A 20,339-nucleotide genomic window follows, 5' to 3' on the forward strand; every position below is an offset into this window, starting at 1 on the left:
AGACATCATGCTTGAAACCAACACTTTAAATTTCTCCAGTAGAATATTTCCTACTCCTTGAATCTTATTTATAATTAGTTCATTAGCCATGAAGGATTAAATTTATTTAAATTTAAGAGAGAAAGAGAGAAGAAAAATAAAGTAGGAATATATTAAGGACAGAGAAAAAAATACATAAAGAGATAACTTCCAATCTTCATCACAAGTATAAACAAATTTAGTTATTCTTCATTCCCCTCTAAGATTACAAACATCTATCTCTTCATCCTATATCCCATCTGTATCAATAAACAAAACCACAAAACATCACCTTTTTAGTCCTGATGTCAGAAGAAAGTCTGTAAAGAGTTGCCAGAGGTAACCAAGTATCTTGTTTAATCTTGATGAATAAATCAACATTATATTTCTCCCCTTTGCTTCTAACAATCTTAAACTTTAGTTCATTCAAATATTGTTGTAAGATATGATTTCTCTTCATCTCTTCTTCTTTATCCCATTACACAGAATTCTTCAAGAGTTTAACAAACCACTTTTGTACCGTAAACACAGTAGGAAAAATTATCCAGGTCACACTTTGGTTTGTCATTTGCATTTAAAAAAAATTATAAAGCCTCAGCCAATTTCTTTTGTATATTCAATAAAGCATCCTTTTTTAGAATCATTCTCTTGGCCTGTTAGTTATAAATCCACTTCCAATGTCATCTCTATCTTGTCAGTTAAAAATTGTTCTACATCATTTCTTCAATAACATCATTTGGACATAGTCTATCTATAGAAACAGTTATCATTACTGATATAGTTGATATTGTGGCTAATATTTTCTGATTCAACTCTTCAAACAATTTTCACTATTAGAATTTTTTTAAAGTTCTAACAGGTTTGCTGTTTGCAAGGTTTGTTAATCTTTCTTCTATTGAAAAATAGTCCTTCCTAGATTACAGTCTTTTAAATAATTGCTTCTTGAATACTTGTAAGCACATACTAGTACCAACAGTGATAATACTGAATCATCTTGTTCCTTGGTGACTTCTTTTTCAATTGCCTTAATTTTTTCCAAGCATGAAGGTCTTCTCCAGTGAAGTTTTAGCTTCAAGTGCTTCCAGCAAGCAATTGGGTTTTGCTTCGTCTAGTATTAAATTAATTTGTTCTTGCAGTTCAAGGTGTTTTCAACCATATTCTCCAGCATAATTCAAAGGCATCAATTTTCAGCTTTTCTAATGGTCTAACTTTTATAGCTCTATGTCACAACTTGACAATATATATCTTTATTTTTAGTGTGATGCCTTCCTGCGGTTTCTACTTTGTCTGTTTTTTAATAATTTTTCACATGTAGCAGATCTCGCTACAGTCATCCCGAGAGAGACAGAGAGAGAGGGGGGGGAGAGAAAGAGAAAAGGAGAGGGAGAGAGGGAGAGAGAAGGAGAAAGAGGGAGAGGGAGGGAGAGGGAAAGGGAGAGGGAGAGAGAGAGAGAGAGAAAGAGAAAAGGAGAGAGACGGAGAAAGGGAGAGAGAGGAAGAAAAAGAGAGAGAGGGAGAGAGAGGGAGGGAGAGGGAGAGAGAAGGAGAAGGAGGGAGAGGGAGAGGGAGGGAGAGAGAGAGGGAGAGGGAAAGAGAGATATCATCTTTTACATCAGAAAGTTCCAGGTCTTTTTCCAAGAGAAGACTTTCGTTATTCTTCCTTCAAAATTAAGCTTCATTGTTATGAAAATAAATAAGTCATATTTATTTGTCCTCTCATGGCACCCAAAACCAGCTGCCTAAAATGGCTACTTAAGGCTGTCCTGTGAAATGACCAACTTTGACACTTCACCTTACAAAGCAGGACATGGTAAATATGCTTAGATGATGAGTCATTAATTTTTGCACTCATCTACGTTCAAAAGAACACTTCTAGAAAAGGCTTATGCAACAATGCAATAATTTCTTTCGGAAACAAGAAAGTAGAAATTTCTTGCCAATCATTCAGGACAAGAAGATTAACAATGGAGGAAGAACTTCAGACACCTAGAAGAAGAGGTATGGAGGGTAGAAGATACACATATCTAGAAAGAGGTTAATTATTTTTTGTTTAGCTTCTACTGGAACTAATTCTAACATAATTAATAAGATTGAAAAGATGAAGGCCATTTATGCTATTGTCATAGGAAATACAATATTTTGGTAACTGATTCTGAGCCAATTGATGGAGAAAAAAATTAGTGTACCACTTCCATAGTCAGACCTGTCTTTGTTCCTCAAAAAAACAATTTTCATTTTATTTCAGAAGTGAGTATTATTTAATTTTATGTTTCTTAGAGTCACAGAATGGGAAATTTGTATTTTGTAATCTTTGTGAGTACAATCTTTAAATGCTAAGATCTATATATTTTAAAAAACAGCTGTACAATTGGGGAAGGGAAATATATTTTTTGTTTGCAACATTTCTAATTTGATGGCTACCTAGATGGCATTTCAATCCAAGTGAGATAAAATTGTATAAAATCTGCATAGCTTATAGTTACTAAAGTTAACTGTCACTCATGGTCAACTTTTGAAGAAACCAAGTAATTTTACCTGAATAAGCACTCTAATCTTTAAAACAGACTAATTTTTAGTGGCCATGGCTGCCTTTTCCCTATCTTTCCTTTTTCTCAACTTTCTCTATTAGTAATTCTCATCTTTTCCAATTGATTTTTTCATAGATCGTCATATTGTTTGGTTCAAGAATAGGAAGTATATTTTATTATGGACCACGATGGGCATTGCCTTTGTGCTATTCCTAGGCCTTTTCTCCCAGAGTCTCAGAAATGGTAAGTTTGATTAGAAAGAAGCAATTTTCCATTAGGATACATTATCCACTTTGCATATCCTGCTGCGTTTTGGGGACTAGAGATAGCAACAACAGAAAAGAAGTTATTGAATTGAGAAACCTTTATTTAATGTGGGAAGTGTATCTCTAGATCAGCGGTTCTCAACCTATGGGTCGCGACCCCATTTGGGGTCGATCGACCATTTTGCGGGGGTCTCGAAACAATGCGATCCGCCATTTCCCCCCCAGGGGGCACTGCCGCGCATGTGTGCCCGCATGGGGGTGCCGCCGCGCATGCACACCGTGCATGGGAGCGCCGCCGTGCATGCATGCTGCGCATGGGAGCGCCACCGCCCATGCACGCTGCGCATGGGGTGCCGCCGCGCATGGGGCGCCGCCGCACATGCGCGGCGCGCCCGTGTGACGGGGTTGCCGTCACACGAAGATTGAGAATCGCTGCTCTAGATAATTATTTGAAGCATCTTAAAAACTACCACATATATTATATCAATAAACATTTATTGGCATATATTATGTCAATAGACATTTATGTGACAGATCCTTACTGCTCTCTGAGCTTTGTGATGATGTTACCTAGTTTGGGTAATGAAACATCTGCAATGTTTCATTATTTCAATCCTGAGCTACAAATATTCTCTTTTATTGAAACATTTATGTCTCTGGCTTTAGTAAGTATTCAAAATGTCACAAAATGTTACTTTTGCTGCAACCATTTAACACAGTTGTTCCTTCTGGAAATTGATACTGGAAATTGTGGCTATGGAACAGTATTCACATAATAGTAATTGCATAATTAGTTCATGTTAAAATATGTTGGTATATGTTAAGACAAAAGACTGAGCTATCCCTTATCTTCGCCTTCATACAAACTGCTTATAAGAGTAACTAATTATTCTTATTCCTTAATTGGAGAGCAAAGGAGTCCAAGTATAACTTCTCATGGTGTATTTTGTATCATGTACCCCAGTACTGTATATTTTAATGATTTCAATGCTATTTTAATTTTGGCCATCTTTATAACAATTTGGTAATGAGAAATTAAATAATGGAATTAGAAGTTGCTTTGTTTTTTTAATGCCAACATTTTTTCTGTTGATTCATTTTAAAAAAAATGATATGACTGAAACTTGTTTGCAGTTTAGTTCCAATTAATTAGCCTTTATGTCTCTTATTTTTATTTATGATATTATCAATCAAATGTACATAAGCCTGAGATTTGTTGTACACAAAGGATTAAATATTTCCTTTATTCATCCATCTATCCATAAATAAATAAATGACTAGGATTCAGGCAAGACTGTTATCTCCTGGATATAGTACAGAAATTCCTTGCGGTTCCAGCCAAATATTTTTAATCCAGACAGCTATTAAAGCATAAAGCTCAATACAGACTGTAGAAGCTATTGCCAGACAAGAAAAAGACACAGTCTCTGAGAGAGTATAAACCCTCACAAAACTGCATAGCTTGGTACATAAAGTCAAGATCGTGGCTTTCTCATTCTGATTACTAATGGGAAAAATAAACATGACTTGTAAATCTGATGCTGTATGATTTGCGCTCCAATAATTAGTCAGTCCTGTAGTTGCCTCAAAATTACATATGAATCTTGTCTGTTTATTCAGCATACCAAATCCTTAATGATCTGAATTACAAATTGAAGCCAAAATATGAGAGTTTCTTACACAATCTTGTCCCAATTGTTTCATTTAAGTAAAATATTTTCTTTATTTCCCAAAACTGTCTATGGTGCTGAATGCACATTTCCAAAGACAGATGGTTCAAAAACCCATCTGCTGTGATCTCTGTTATGAAAGATCTTTAAGGTAGAAGGCTGAAGGAAAAAAAAAAAAATCCTTTTTCTCATTCAAAAAAAAAAAAAAAAAAAAAGCCCAGGCATATTCTGTTTATTTTGTTACTTGCTCATTTGAAAGCTCCTCAAAACCTTAGTTCTGTAGAAACCTATCTTTCTGCTGGAAAAAATTGTTGAAGAATGTGGAGTAATCAGAGATGGATGTCTATGGAGATTCACAATCATCCAGGTCATAGTTATCTCAAAGATGCTTTTTCACAAGGCAACTGAACTTCCTAGTTTTTCTTTGAAGACATTTTGTTTCTCATCCAACACGCTTCTTCAATTCTTCAGAGCTGAAGAAACTTCTTGGATGAGAAGCAAAATGTCTGCAAAGAAAAACGAAGTCCAGTTGCCTCGTGAAAAAGCACCTTTGGTATAATCAGTGATGGCTCATTCATTTCATGTTAAGGTCATTTTTATGACTAAATTTGAGTACCCCTTGGTAGAAGTGTGCAAAGTGGAGAAAAGGTTTGATATTCAAACTATTAGTTTTTTCCTCCTGTCTAGAGTCAGAAATCTCCGAAGATATCAACAAGCAGAACAGAAAATTATCATTATTATATAATAGTAAGTCCTTCTCTTATATTTCTTAAACAAATTGTTTGACCCAATTCTCTTTTTCCTTTTTGTTGTGAAGAATCCTGTAGTATTAGATACTACATTTGAAAAATATGTATATAAATAAAGTTATCAGCATGGATCTTGAAAAAAACACCAAAAAACATTGAATCACTGAAAGAATTGCAAGATGGAGACCTTTTATCTGCAGGGATTAGCAGTCCACAATTATATAATTCAGCTGACAGGTGCTCCTCTTTTATTGATTACCATATAATTTGGAATATAGAAAGTTAGGAGTGGGTGCTCCATGTATAGTCTCAATCAAGGGAGCAAGTCCTTTTCTGAATCATAATCTGCATTGAACAGCATTTCTACCATTCTCTAATTCTGTGAATCCAGTGTGCAGTTACAGGAAAATGAAGGGGAACTAGACAAAAAAAACCCCAAGTGCTTGCGTACTGGAGTGACCCAGACCACCACCCCCGTGGCATTTTCTAGAGCCCCCCAGACATTGTGGTGTCAATATTACAGTAACAAATCAGATTCCCTGCTGCCTCAGTGATAGTGAATAACTCTATATGCATCTTGTCTAATACTGAACTATTCATTGGGAGGCTCCTCTTCAAATCTTGCTTCTTTCCTGAAAGGATGAAGGAAAGAATCATAAGACAGCCTTTCTCAGACAGCCCTAATGTGGAAATGAATAACAACATTTTGAGTTGTTAGACATGACAAGTGGCATTTGCCTGCAATGAGCATGAAAACAGTACTGTGTACCATTGTTTATTATTGGACATAGTCATGAGCTTAGGTTCAAATTTTTTATTTAAGTTTCAACAAAGGACAAAATACAAAAAAAAAAGGAGTGAAGAAAAATAAGGTTAAAGAAAAAGCAAAATCAGGCCTGCAAAAGAAAGAACAAGAAGAAAAGGGAGGGAAAAAAGAAGAAAAAAGAGGGAAAAGGGAAAAGAAGAAGAAGAATTTCAAATTTTGTTTGGTACAGATGCAGCTATAAATACATTAACTTCTTACTCAAAAATGGAAAATCCCAAAATTAAATGTTCATTTCATTCAATTTCTAGCAAGAAGTCCAATAGTTTGTTTCCAAGTAGAAACCAAGTTAGACAAAGTGTTTTCTTTAATAGTCACTTTCACCATCTCAGCCAATTCCATTAGCTTCATTATCCACTCTTCCAGTGTAGACATTTGTAAATCCTTTTATCTCTTTACAAAAGTCTTGCTGGGCAATTATTAGCACTCTTAGACAAGGAAACCCACTGACTAATGGTATGAAGTTGTAATTTAAAACATCTCAAAGATAGCAAGTTAAGGAGAACTATTTTAGGGTAATAGGGAAAAAATTGAAAAGAGAGAATGTCTTCAAATGTGTTTGTACAGTACTTGGTGTCTTCATAACAATCTGTTTTGAGATTCATCACAAATGATGGACCAGAATATTCCAGTAAATGAAGACAGACTCTCTCAGTCAAGGGCCTCATATATGTTTTGGAGGAGAAATCTTAAAATTCGGAGGCATTATGACTGAGAACTCCAGGAATCGTGATCCCAACATATCTAACAGATATCAGGTTGGGAATTACTGCTGGTCTTGAAATTTTTTTGCACTACAAGCTTGATTTTGGATGCTCCTGCCTTTTCTGAATGCAGCTGTATACCTGGTCACTTGCATTCCATCTGTTGTTGAAGTTTGGATTGGAAAAATTTAACCATTACCGTACTTTCTGGCGTATAAGACAACTTTCGCAAGTGGTAAAATCGGCGCCAAAGTCGGGGGTCATCTTATACGCTGAGTCGTCTTGTACGCCGGAAATTACGGTAGTTTCCGGCGTATAACACGACTTTCTAGGCATGCGACTCGGCGCCGAAGACGGGGCTCATCTTATATGCCGGGTCGCCTTATACGTCGGAATATATGGTATATTCCTAGCAAATGAAATAAATGTAATTGTTGGATGTTGTGAGCAATGTTTTGTAATTACAGGCGTTTTTTTTTTATTCTGGAATAAAAACCAGTCTTTTCTAGTCCCTTGGCCACTGCTGCATTTTCCATACTTGCTTTCAAACTTCAAGTTATGTGTTAAGATTGTAATATTTTAAATAGGGCTTCTAGTATTTCATCAGCTTTTGCAGCTTTGTTTTACAGTATTCTCTAAATCCCGTTTAATCTTATTTCCCAGAATGTTTGGCTTTAGTTTTTTTCATGCACCTTACAAGATAGTTCAGGACATGAAATTTTGTACTAAAATGTACAAGTAACTCTAGGTTAAATAGAGTGGCAGGCTTAGCTGTTTGAAAGGATGTTATGAACTGTTATAATAAAATTCATTGTTAATTAGAGTGGCATCTTCTACTTACTTGTAATGATAAAATTGAATTTCAGATTCTGGAAAATTGGGTGAAATTGCTAATGATATCAAACAAGTAGGTGGAGAGTTAAACACTTTCAAAGGTAAGGGATATTGTTCTTATTTACACTCTCAAATTATGCATAGTATTTGCACGTTATTCCTGAGCATCTACTTAAGGGGATTCACATGCTGACATCTCTGCCAGATATGTGCAGACTTTTAATCAAAATCAGGGACCTCCTAAGAGATCTGTAAGTTTGTCCTTGGACATTAATATGTTATTACTCTAATATTGCTATTTTTTGTTCTTTTTGTTGTTTCTGATGGTTTAAATCTTATGCTTACCATTCAGAATCACAAGTGGTAAGATGGGCAACTATCGAATGAATGAATGAATGAATGAATGAATGAATGAATGAATGAATGCCCCCTCAACTTTTTCAACCATGTCATTGTAATATAAAAATCTCCAGGGGCTAGGACAGAATCCTGTGGCTTTGCATTCAATTCTTCCTTCTAAACTGAGATAGAGCCATTAACAAGCACTCTTTAAATATAGCCATTCAGCCAACTAATTTGTTAGGTACAAAACCATTTAGCCTTCAAAAGTATCACTAACATCCTGAATTCAGATCAGAAGTATATGAGCAGCCACTATTCTTTCAAGCACCTTGATATACATTGCAAGAATTAACTTTTTTTCTTAGTTTATTCATCAGTTTCACCATCCCTTATTTGTCTTTAGCGTTTTAGCTTTCTTTATTTTATGTGATATTATTTGATTGTTGTATATTATTTTTATGTGATTCCAGGAAATTGATGGACTTCCTGGAATCACATAAAACTAATAAAGCTTGTAACAGATACATTAAATAAAATCAACTGTCATGCATATGTATTGGCACAGACTCCTGAACTAATCATAACAGTACTATTGGACAGTGCTATATGTACTATATTGAGTCTTGCAATATATACTATAATATATAAAGTGTATTATCCTCATGCCACCTGTAGGCATCTGGCTGACCACTGTGAGAACAGAATACCCGGACTAGATGGACGTTTAATCTGTTCCAAGAAATTACTCTTTTTAACCAAGGTGCATATAGCAGTAAAACATAAGATTATGTGGAAGAAGGATTTTCTAGGCTAGGGTGTCACTGTTATATTTATTTGCTAAGTCTGGGAGTCTTCTCTGTTTCTCAGCTGCTTTGGCAGAGAACTGGAGTTTGAGACCTTCTGTGCTGGAAACACTGGCAGAGCTCAAAAGAGAAAATGCTAGAATTGCCGAAGATGTGATGCAGATACTAGATGCAGTACGTAACTTCACGGGTGAGTAGTTCATAGCCACAGAATAGGGTTGTGGGCTGCTGTCAGCCCTTTAAGATAAACCAAGACAGGAAACAGGTTCTATGAAAATGACTGGAACTCTGCTTTATAGTATAGCAAGAGAATCTTTGAAATGTACTGTAAACTGCCCAGAGTCATTGGTTAAGATGGACAGCTATAAAAATTTGAATGAATGAATGAATGAATGGAATGAATGAATGAATGGAATGAATGAATGGATGGATGGAATGAATGAATGAATGAATGAATGAATGTCTTGAAAGCTTGGCTGTTTTTTTTTTTCTTCCTTCCATCTTAAACCCTGGGGAGTTAAGGAAAAGTCAGTTTGAGATATTTTTTATTGTTTTCTTCATTTCCTGGGCTTAAAATACAGAAACAGCAGTTTCTGCAAGGTAATCTCTGTGGATACAGCTGTGATTGTATTGCATTTCCATCTCTCTTCTTTTCTCCCAGTTGGATAAAAAGAAATATCAGCCCTTTCATTTAACCATTTCACATTTTATTAATATAGGATGTGGATATAACAATGGGTACCACCTGATTTACTTTAAAGAAATTAGTCAGATTAATAGAAGGAAGATTTTGTAGTCTTAAGAACTAAATGGAAATCCTACGCTATGTTTTCCAGTGACTCTCCCAGAGCTGATGGTGTGCAAAACTCAACTAAGGAAGCCTCTGTCCACACAAATGATGATGCTGTTGGTGCTGCAACATGTGCCCCGGTGCCTTCTTTTGGGCCACTTGTTTGATCTTTTTCATACTGCTTTTATGAACGAGATGCCATCAGATATCTCTTATTCAGAAAGTCTCTCCCTGTCTGTCTGTCTGCCTGCCTGCCTGCCTGCCTGCCTGCCTGCCTGCCTGCCTATCTATCTATCTATCTATCTATCTATCTATCTATCTATCTATCTATCTATCACAGCGGTTCTCAACCTATGGGTCGCGACCCCATTTGGGGTCGATTGACCATTTCACAGGGGTCGCTAAGCAAGGCTGTCCTCCATTTTTTTCCCCTTTTCCAGCAGGTGCCTTACCTCCCTTGGGCTGGGCCAGCTGGTGGCCCAGCCGGTGGTCGGCCTGCTCCGTCTCTGCCGCTTGCCTGCTACGCCTCGGCTGGCGTGGGGGGCGGCACTGCGCATGCGCGGCGCTCCCGGGCAGGGAAAGTCCTCGACTTACAACCGGTTTAGTCCTCGACTTACGACCGGTTGGGGGTCGCGGCATTAAAAAGGTTGAGAACCACTGATCTATCATCTATCTCACCTGTCTGTTTGCCTGCCTGTCTGTCTCTAAGGATGTTCTACTTCCAGCATCTACAAGATCTTGAAGAGTTACCTTAATGTTTTTAGCTGTTATTTTGTTTTCCAGGAATGCCCAACTATTGTTGACATCCTTTTTTTTCTATTTGGTTTCAACTGACTTTAGACCAATGCCCACTCTTTTCACAGATACAACAGGTATAGGTCTTTGCGTGCTCCCATATTTTCCTTTTATTTGGATACAACTCAACTAGGTTTTTTTTTATTTTTTGAATTCCCAAGACATTTTTTCCCCACTCTTTTTCCTGCCTCTCTACCTCCTTTCCAGTTGTTTTATTCTCTTTTTACAACAAGGTAACTCTCTATACAACTCTTAACATCCTTTGGCTGGTTTCTAGGTGGTACTTTTGCATCCAAACTGTCCATTGGTGGGAAGTAAATGTAAAAGCTGCTCTAGCATCATCTCCTCTATTGCGACCTCCTGGGTCTTGTTCTCTGGCCACAGCCATTTTCCATCCAGATTAGCATTTCTATAATGATATTTTAACCCAAGCATCAGGACTTTACTCTTTTTTCTAACTGTTCCAATCTTTCTTTTGGCTCAATATCCAGCTGAGGCTGCCCAAAGAAAGAATAATGCCCTTGGCATCTACAGGAGCAGCAGTGCTCTCTGCCTCTTCCAACTTTAATTGTATAGTATGGGCTCTGGTTTGCTATTTCATTTCTTAAGCCACTATGCTGGCTAAGGCCTGCAGGATATGAGTTCTTCCAGTATCCAAGTTTTTTTTCCCCCTTTTCATTATACCACTTGGGGGTCTTCCTTGAGTCTGAGGCAATCCCATTAATGCTGACAACTGTCATGGATTCTTTCAAACCACAATTAATCAGATAGACCCCAGACTCAATAAAGACATAAAAGCACTTCAAAGTAGGATAATTTGTTTGTTTGTTTGTTTGTTTTAATCTCCCTTCAGTAGCTGGAGGGGACTTTTGTAATAATAACTTACAAAAGGAACTTGCAAACTGTGAATGTCTTCAACTATTTTATAAATTGGTAATGTACTTCTGGAGTTCTGTCTACATCTATGCCTTATAGTATTTCTACTGCTCTTATCTAAGTATAAGAATCTATGTCTTATGCTATGTTATACCTAATTGTTTCAATCTCCTATTCCTAGTTCAATATTATTAATACTAAAGCTATATTCTATTACAATTATCTATTTTCTGTAGGCTCTATATTATTTACTTTTAATGTCCTACTTCACTACAGGTGGTCCTTGACTTACAACAGTTTATTTTGTGACCTTTTGAAGTTACAAAGGCACTGAAAAAAGTGACTTATGACTTTTTTTCACACATACAACCTTTGCAGCACTCCATGGTCACATGATCAAAATTCAGACGCTTGGCAATTGACTTATATTTATGACAGTTGCAGTGTCCCGGTGTCATGTGATACCTTTTGTGACTTTCTGACAAGTGAAGTCAATGGGGAAGCCAGATTCACTGAACAACTTGTTACTAATTATTGTTAAGTGAATCACTAACTGCAATGATTCACTTAACAACTATGGCAAGAAAGATCATAAAAATGGGACAAAACTCACTTATCAAATGTCTCACTTGAAAGAGAAATTTTGGGCTCAATTGTGGTTGTAAGTCGAGGACCACCTGTATACCTTCATATTTCTCTACAGTATTCCAGATGTACAATATATTTCTTTATTGTTCACGTCTACATTTCTTTGCTACTAATTTTCACATGTCACTATTGCGATTCTCTATAGATGCAGACTCCTGCTGTATAGAGTTCAGTCAGTTTTATTCTCTGTTTGGGTTTCTTTTTCTATTTTGGTTCCATCATAGCCTTCAACATCCTGCAGGTGCAGCTCTTGCACATTTTTTGCATGTTTTTAAAGCTGAAACTTACTCTTTTCCTCTTTGGAGTGTGTGTGCTCCAGTCAAGAAGAAACACTTTCTCTCTTCCGGGCTAAAAGAGCACTCGCCTCACGCCAAGTCTCACCTCCTTTTTCCAGCTGCTGCTGCTTTTCCCATGGCCTCTTCTTCAGCAGGATTTTGGCTTTTCCTGCTGAGTGTTTGGCTTCTGTTTGTTCACTGTGACACCTGTGGCCACAGAGCTCCAAGGCACAATATCCTCCTCTCTCTTTCCCCTCCACATCAAAGATATGAAAATATGGCTGTTTTCCAGTCTAAACATTAGGCTGATTGTGTGACAAAGCAGAACAATAACAATCTTTTCAGACTTGTCGAGGAAAAACCAAAGTGTGGTCAAAACTCATGCCTGTTTTGCCTGGGCAAGCCCACAATAGCTTTGGCCAGGAAAAGTAGGGGCAAAATCTTGAGTGACTTGTGAATGGTGACTAAAGCCGTGGATTGATCTGTCTGTCTGTCTGTCTGTCTGTCTGTCTGTCTGTCTGTCTGTCTGTCTGTCTGTCTGTCTATCTATCTATCTATCTATCTATCTATCTATCTATCTATCTATCTATCTATCTATCTATCTATCTATCTATCTATTTCATCCTAATTACAGTAGCAGATGCTTTCTGCTAGCTGATGACTTCAACACAATACATAGTAATACAATTTCCATATTCTTTCAACCATCTGCAGATACGATCGCGAAATTCAGTATTTTTCTCTATTATTTTCACTTTCATAATTGAGAACTTTTTGATGGAGAACAGAGAAAAGATACATATCCCCTAGTAGTGTTGAGGAAAGTAAGGCTGAGGCAAGAAGGAATGGCATATCTTTTAGTAAAGGGTATTTTTATTTCTTGCTCAATCCTAACTCCAGTGAACTGTCATGAGTCTTTTATGAATTCATTCATTAAGTTCTTCTTCCATTTTAGGCAATAAGGATCATATACCATTGCCTTATTGCAAATCTATAGAAAAGTACAGAAGTTGCTATGGATGTATTACCTTGCATTACAAGTAGCCCTCAATTTACAACAATTCATTGAGTGACCATTTGAAATTACAATGGCACTGAAAAAAGTGACTTATGACTATTTTTCACACTTACGACCATTGCAGTATCCCCATGGTCACCTGATTTACATTCGAACACTTGACAAGTGGTTCATATTTATGATGGTTGCAGTGTCCCCAGAGTCCCTTATGTGACTTTCTGACAAGCAAAGTCAATGGGGAAACCAGATTCACTTAACAATAATGTTACTAATTTAACAACTGCAATGATTCACTTAACAACTGTGGCAAGAAAGGTCATAAAATGGGGCAAAATTCATTTAACAACTGCCTTGCTTAGCAACAGAAATTTTGGGCTCAGTTGTGGTCATAAATCGAGGATTACCTGTATAGACACAAAAATAGTAGTATGGATCCCTGTATACATTGAAGCCATGAAATAATAAGCTATCATCTTCTGTAAGTTTTATTTACGTCATTTCAAAAGAGGACAAATGAATTAAATACTCAAGCAGCATAAGGAAACTTTCAAACTTATCATAGAGAAGCCGCCCATAAAAACTATTTCACATGTTGCAGTTTTCTAGTTTGATGTTTATCTTAACAATAACAAAATGTTAAGATAGGGATCAAGCCAAAGAATTCCTTTCTGAGACACAGTGAATAAAATTCCTCCAAAGAAACTAACACACAGGCCTCCCGTCTTACAAGATAAAAACTCTTCTGCTCCCCATCCTCTACTGCCAGATTGGCCAGGGACAATTGGACCTGTAATCTAACCTATTGAGTCCTACAAAGCACCCCAGTTCTCTCTAATTCTGCCCCACCCTTTTGGACTATTTCAGAGTTATTATGTACAACCTGTCCAGCTCACTGGCTGCACTTTCAAAAAAGCTGCTACTTCTTTTCTTTTGAAAACAAACCCTGGAAGACAGCTGAGCAGGCTTGTGAAAATGAAGATGCTCACCTGGTTATTTTGAACCATGGGATAGAACAGGTACATATCGATTCTGCTTTTATCAGGACAAGGGGAGATATGGGGGGGGGGAATGTTTTTGACTTCCCAAAGGTGATATTTGAGAAATATAATTTCATATGTACAGAACTCTGGCTGTAAACGTTATCAGAGATGCCCTGTTCTTATTTAAACACTGAGAGTAGCTTTCATTTCAGATTCAATTCAGCTTAGGTAATATTTTTCATGATCGCCTTGTTAAGCCTTTTTAATGTAGCTTTTCAGTTCTCATAAGCAACCCTGTAAAAGGGGAGTGAGAATTTTTTATTTTTTTTGCCTGGGGAAATCCACTATGATTTTCTATCTAGCCTGAGGACCACAGGGGGTATGATTAATGATGTTCTGCTATTACCAGAGTGAAATGTTTGACTTTTTTGTTTGTGCTTTGGGGAATGGGGAAAAAAATTATGGGTACAATTGGTGCTTTAAGTCTTGCAGAGCTTAAAACACACTTTTTCTACCTTAATTTTCCTTCCTTCCCCAAAACACAAAAATAGCCTGGTGAAGCTTTAGCAGGGCTACTCAGATATTTTGGGGCCATAGGCAGTATGCTGGGGGGATCCTGTGGCCTACAATCATGGGGTTCTCTGTTCTGGATCTCAAAGAGCAAAACCAAGTGAAATGCTATAAAATAGCAAAACTGCTAAAACCTTAAGATCAGAAGGAGCTGAGTTAAAACCTTGAATTGCATATTTAAAAACATGTGGAATAAACATTCTCTTACTGCCTGTCTAAATGGTCTGACTGGTAGACCAGAGGATGATAGGCAGTGGAATTCCTAAGTAGGTGCTGCTACAGGTGTTATAAATTTTACAGGTGCTAAATGTAATGACTTGTTGATCAAGTGTATTCTCTTTATGCCTTGATTATGTTTATCCTATCATAAATCAAAATATCTAGTACATGATGAACATATCCCCACTTTTTATGGACAAAGCCATAACCTTTTCTCTTCTCTTTCTGGTAGAACTTTTTGATAAAAAATATGGACAAGGAGCAGGTGTTTTGGATAGGCTTGAGTGATGCTGACAGGGAAAACCAATGGATCTGGGTGGATAATACAACTTTATCTTTCTCGTAAGTAAATTTAATTATAATCCACTTAGTGGGAAAGTCAATTAAGGGTTTGCATAGATAATATCTCTTGGAAATTGAGATTTGTAGATTCCAGAATACTGTAGAAAATACCTCCCTAATATGCAGCAAGCCATAAAGGATCATGAAAAAAAATAGAGCAACTGTCCATTTGGGCATCCTGTATCAACAAATGACATGATTCTTTATATCTTACACTGTAAAGAGTATCAGGACAGAACGAACAAAATCAAATGAATGAGAAGAGACCTTTGACTATTATCTATATATGTAACATCAGAACTGTAAAAATAGTTTCTTTATCCTCCAACTGACATTGAAAATATAGAACATTTCTGCACTAACAATTTATAGCATCAGCCAGTCATCACTGTGACTATACAAAGCCTGTTTTCATTAGTGATATACTACTAGGTGGTGGCCAGATGATACATAAATAGGCATGGTGGAAATGCTATCTCTCATGACAGTGATTTTGAACAGGACAGTGTGATTTTGACAAAATTAGAAAGCCTTTTTCTTCCAAAGAAACTTTACAAAATGGAAATTAATATCACCTTTAAATGTTTACATGTATAGTGAATTCATAATATTTTCTTGGAACAGTTCATTCTATTTGGAAGGTCTGTTTAAATCCCACATATATTTGTTTTGTTCTATATACTGCATTTCCAGAAGTTGTGTAGCTCAGTAGTTAAACCCACTGGACTAGAAACTGGGAGACTGCAAGTTCTAGTGCTGCTTTAGACATGCAGCCAACTGTATTACTTTGCAAATGAAGGCAAGTTTACGTGTCCCAGGATAATGTTGCAGGATCCAATATGAGACGGTCACCGGGACCAGAAATTTAGTTTTCCAAGCTTTTGGATTCATACTCATCCCCATTCTCAGGGAACTTCTCTCTTTATGCTGTGCTAGTGCATACTATTTATGTAGTTCATGGTTGTGTGTGGCTTTTGGTTGTTAATTGGAGTGCTGATGGTTGGCTATTAAGTTGCTGGTTGTTGTTTCCTTGTGCTGGTGTGCCCTCGGCTCTTAAATAACTTGTATGCTGTTGGTAAATCAGCACTCCTGGGGCACATTTCCCAGGTTTCAAACATTTCCCTGGCTATTTTTGTGTCTGCTCAGCCAACAATCTTAGTAGCTGCGAAATTGAATGTGTGTTCTTGTTCATTGCAATGTGAGGCTACCAATGAGTTTGGGGCTTCTCATCTAACACTCACCCCATGTTTTGCAATCTGGTGGTTAGCTTCCTCCCTGTCTGTCCTACATAATCAGGCAATCAAAAGTCAAAATGGACTTGAAGGCACCCACCCCCAAAACTCTCCTATTCCGCCGTACTTTCATAAACATTTTAGTATACTGTATAGTAAGTCTTTTCTGAGCCTTCTAAACCCTCTGAAGGCCAAATGGAAAAGGAAAAATTGAAAAGGGACTGCCCTGCCTATTTAGATCAACACAGATATTGGTTTTTGAGCTATTCTGTTAGGTGTTAAAAAATAGATTATTTTTATCCAAGATTTAAGGACTAATGTTTACAAAAAAGGGAAGAGGTTAAGTATTACCCAAGGGTTTGACATGAAACTCATTTGTAAGCATATCTTTCACTTTATGGAGAAAAATTTACTCAACAATGATACATTCTTGAGAAAAAAATTGTCCTGATGTCAGCATGTTTTTTAGATACTGATGTCAAGGAATTTTATTTTTTTTTTACAGAAGGAAGCATGTTTTGTTTTTTATCTTCTTTTCTTATTTTCATTTCCTCCTCAAACTTCTTGGAGCCTAAGTTAGATACACTGTACAAATAAATGTGCATGTCTTGACATAACAGCAGTTCCTCTTTGTTTTCTCCCTTCTTTGCCTTTTTGAGAACTTTCTCTAAGTTTGGGATTTGACCCTTTGTCATGTGGATTTACACAAATACCCTCATTGGTATTTTTAGAAATTGAAGATTTCTAATGCAATTGGTGGGCAGGAAATTCATGACAAAATATAGAGTCCTGTTTGCCTTCAAATGAATGGATGAAGACGTATCTCCCATTTTTCAACCTGGATAAAATTGAGGTTCTAAGGGGGAATGAAGAATTGGGAATTTTGTATATTGTAGTTGCAGCCCATCTGGAGACTCTTGGGTTGACTGCCCTACATATCCTGGTTGATGTGGAGCAATAGAGACTCTGCACACAGTTCCGAATGTAGTTTACACAATGACGTACGATACTTGCTGATTGGTTTCCCGTTACTGACAATAACCCTTTTGCTGCCACCATTAGCTCTTGGGGGAAAGGTGAACCCAATAATGCTGGATCGGGTGAAGACTGTGCTACCCTGCGCTTCTCTGGGAAATGGAATGATGCCGCCTGCTCTGGAAACGAAAACTGGATCTGTGAAAAGAAATGCTAGCCACGGTCCTCTCCGCAGCAGCCTTTGCAAGCTTGAAAGAACCACTGGTATTATATTAGCCTGGAGGTCTACAGAATCATGTTCACATGACCTTTTTAAAAAGGCTTAAAGCTGAGGACTTTGCAGAAGCATAGGCCTTCCTCTTCTTCCCCCAGCTTGTGTGTGCTCTCATTTTGAATATTGACTGCATCTTTTGCATTTCTCTTGGGATTCATAAACATAATGAGTCATAGAGAAATAACCATGTGCAAACAGGTCTTCCTTCCTTCTAAGCAAGGGAGCAACTGCCTGAACTGCACCTGTGGTCATGCTTGCTATTGTGTCCCAAGGGAGTTGGGTGTGCTGCTTGTGCATGATTGCTCTGATATTTGCTACTTAATGTGAAAAGTCAGAATATGTTTTTATGCTATTATGATTTTGTGTATGCACTGGTAGTGGTGGTGGTGTCCAAGACTTCCTTCTTCCACATATATATGAGCAGTGTTGCTTTCATCCTGATAGAGTAACAGGTGGGGAAAAATATGCTGAGGTAAAACCACAGAAAAAACGCTTAACTTCTAGAGATTGCACATCTCTTCTCTCTCCTTCTCATTTCAGCCTCTGCTGAAGTTAAGTAGCAGCCTCACTCAATGGATACTATTTTTAATCAGTATTTATCTTCAATAGTTGCAAATCAAATATCTTGGCATCAGCTGCTGAAACTGTGTTTTTTCTCAGGTATCCTCAAACAAGTTGCCCAGGCAATTCTCTCCTCTCAATTACTTTTTGTTTTACTCAGAAAATATGTACAAGTTTATAAACCAATAAACCAATTAAAGTAAAGAATTCATGTTGGTGAAAAATCATTAATGAATGAATTGCAGACTTTACCTCAAGAAGGGATGATTAAACATCTGATCAAATACATTGTTTGGAAATCATATTTAATTTTTATTAAAATATAAATGTTATGTTAACTATATTAACCAATGTAAATTCAGTTTCTAATAGATGAAACTTGTGACTTAACCAAAGTCTCAAATTAATAACAATTCAACCAGACAGCTCTTTGTATTCATTTATTCAATTTCTGTTATATGTGCCTGTAGCTGTCACCATTTATTACAGCATTTTGCACCAGTTCAAATTTTTGAATGTTCTTCAAGGAAAGAGCATGTACAGCATTTGCAGTAATCCAAGCGAGAGGTTACAAGGGCAGAAGTGATGGTGAGCAAGCCCTCCCAATCCAGGAATGGGTGCAACTGGGGCATTACTGGAAGGTGCTTAGAGGCTCTCCCAGCCATAGCTGCCACCTGCTATAAGTCTAGGAGGACCCCCCAGATTGTGTACTGTGTTTATCTGGGATAGTGCCACCTCATCCAGAATTGGAGATGGAAAAACTTGTCTTTGGAGGGTCCAAATACCCACAACCGTTCCATCTTACTAGGGTTGAGTAGGAGCCCACTTTGCCCCATCCAGACATGAATGGACTCTAGACACTGAGGTAGGATGCCCACAGCATCCGTCAAGGAACCTGGAGTAGAGATAGAAAGCTGAGTGTCATCTATGGATCATCTGACCCAATGGCCTCATGTAGATATTAAATAGGAGAGGAGAGAGAACCAAGCTCTGAGGCACTTCACAATGTAAGGACCATGGCCCGGATGTCTCCCTGCCTATCAACACCAGCTGGAAGAAGGAGAACCAGCACAACACAGTGCTACTCACCCCAATTCCCAGAACTGGCTTAGGCCACTGAGAGTCAAGAAAAACCAGGATGGATGCAGTATCTCCATTCTGCTCCCACCAGACATCATCCATAGTGTGATCAATGTTGTGTTAGTCTCAGATCCTGGCCTGAACCCCAACTGAAAGGGGTTCACCCAGAATTCTTTGCAGCTGCCACACTCTCTCCACAAGCTTCCCTAAGAAGAGAAGATTATAAACTGGGGAAAAACTGTCCAGCTTGGTTGGGTTGAGCAATGGTACTTTGAGGAAGGGGTACACCACCACTTCTTTAAGAGCTGGTGGGGCCACGCTATCTTTCAAGAAGAAATTAACTACCATCCAGATCCAATCCTGTGTCCCCTCTAGCACAATTTTAATAAACCAGGAAGGGCATGGATCTAATACACAAGTGGCCGAAGAAGCATCTAAGAAGGCCTTGTCCACTTCTTCAGGTTCCATGGGCTCAAACTCTTCCCAGATCATCTTGGAGAACATAGCCCCCACTACCTCCACAGATTCTGCTTTAAAGCTGGAATCCAGCGTAGAGCAAATGTGAGTCACTTTTTCTGCCAGGTGTGCAGCATATTCCTCAAAGCAACCCTTTAGGTGAACTTCAGTATTACTCCCTCCAAGGAGGAACCAAGTCACCTGAAACAAGGCCACTGGGCGGCTATCAGCAGATGCAACAAGGAAATAGAGATACAATGTTCCACTGCCCACTCTTGTTGAACAGTACATAAGGAGAAGGATAATAGGGGAGCAGTTTTGGCTTACTTGGGTGGACTGGCTCCAATAGTTAGAGATTGATGTGTGTTTCCTGGCAGGAATTTGAGAGTGGGAATCTATCTCTTATAGCCAGTGCTTTTTTTCTAAAAAAAAAAAAAAAAGGTGCCGGAATTCACACACGTCATACATAGCGGCATCCATACAGAGAACCGGTTGTTCATATATTTGAATC

At 37.7% G+C, this 20,339-nt stretch overlaps 1 protein-coding gene across 1 annotated transcript; it reads left to right on the plus strand.

Annotated features, from left to right (window-relative positions):
* The first annotated feature begins 1,910 nt into the window (after positions 1-1,910).
* LOC120304402 (CD209 antigen-like protein E) lies at positions 1,911-18,491 on the plus strand. The gene is made up of 8 exons (XM_039334899.1): positions 1,911-2,016; positions 2,682-2,789; positions 5,170-5,229; positions 7,625-7,693; positions 8,802-8,927; positions 14,004-14,155; positions 15,141-15,250; positions 17,545-18,491. The coding sequence occupies exons 1-8, from the start codon at positions 1,983-1,985 to the stop codon at positions 17,672-17,674; spliced, it is 789 nt and encodes a 262-aa protein (XP_039190833.1). The 5' UTR covers positions 1,911-1,982; the 3' UTR covers positions 17,675-18,491.
* The last annotated feature ends 1,848 nt before the right edge of the window (positions 18,492-20,339 follow it).

The sequence above is a fragment of the Crotalus tigris genome, unplaced genomic scaffold (assembly GCF_016545835.1).
Source record: "Crotalus tigris isolate CLP2741 ecotype Arizona unplaced genomic scaffold, ASM1654583v1 scf7180000017639.5415321, whole genome shotgun sequence".
Taxonomy (NCBI): domain Eukaryota; kingdom Metazoa; phylum Chordata; class Lepidosauria; order Squamata; family Viperidae; genus Crotalus; species Crotalus tigris.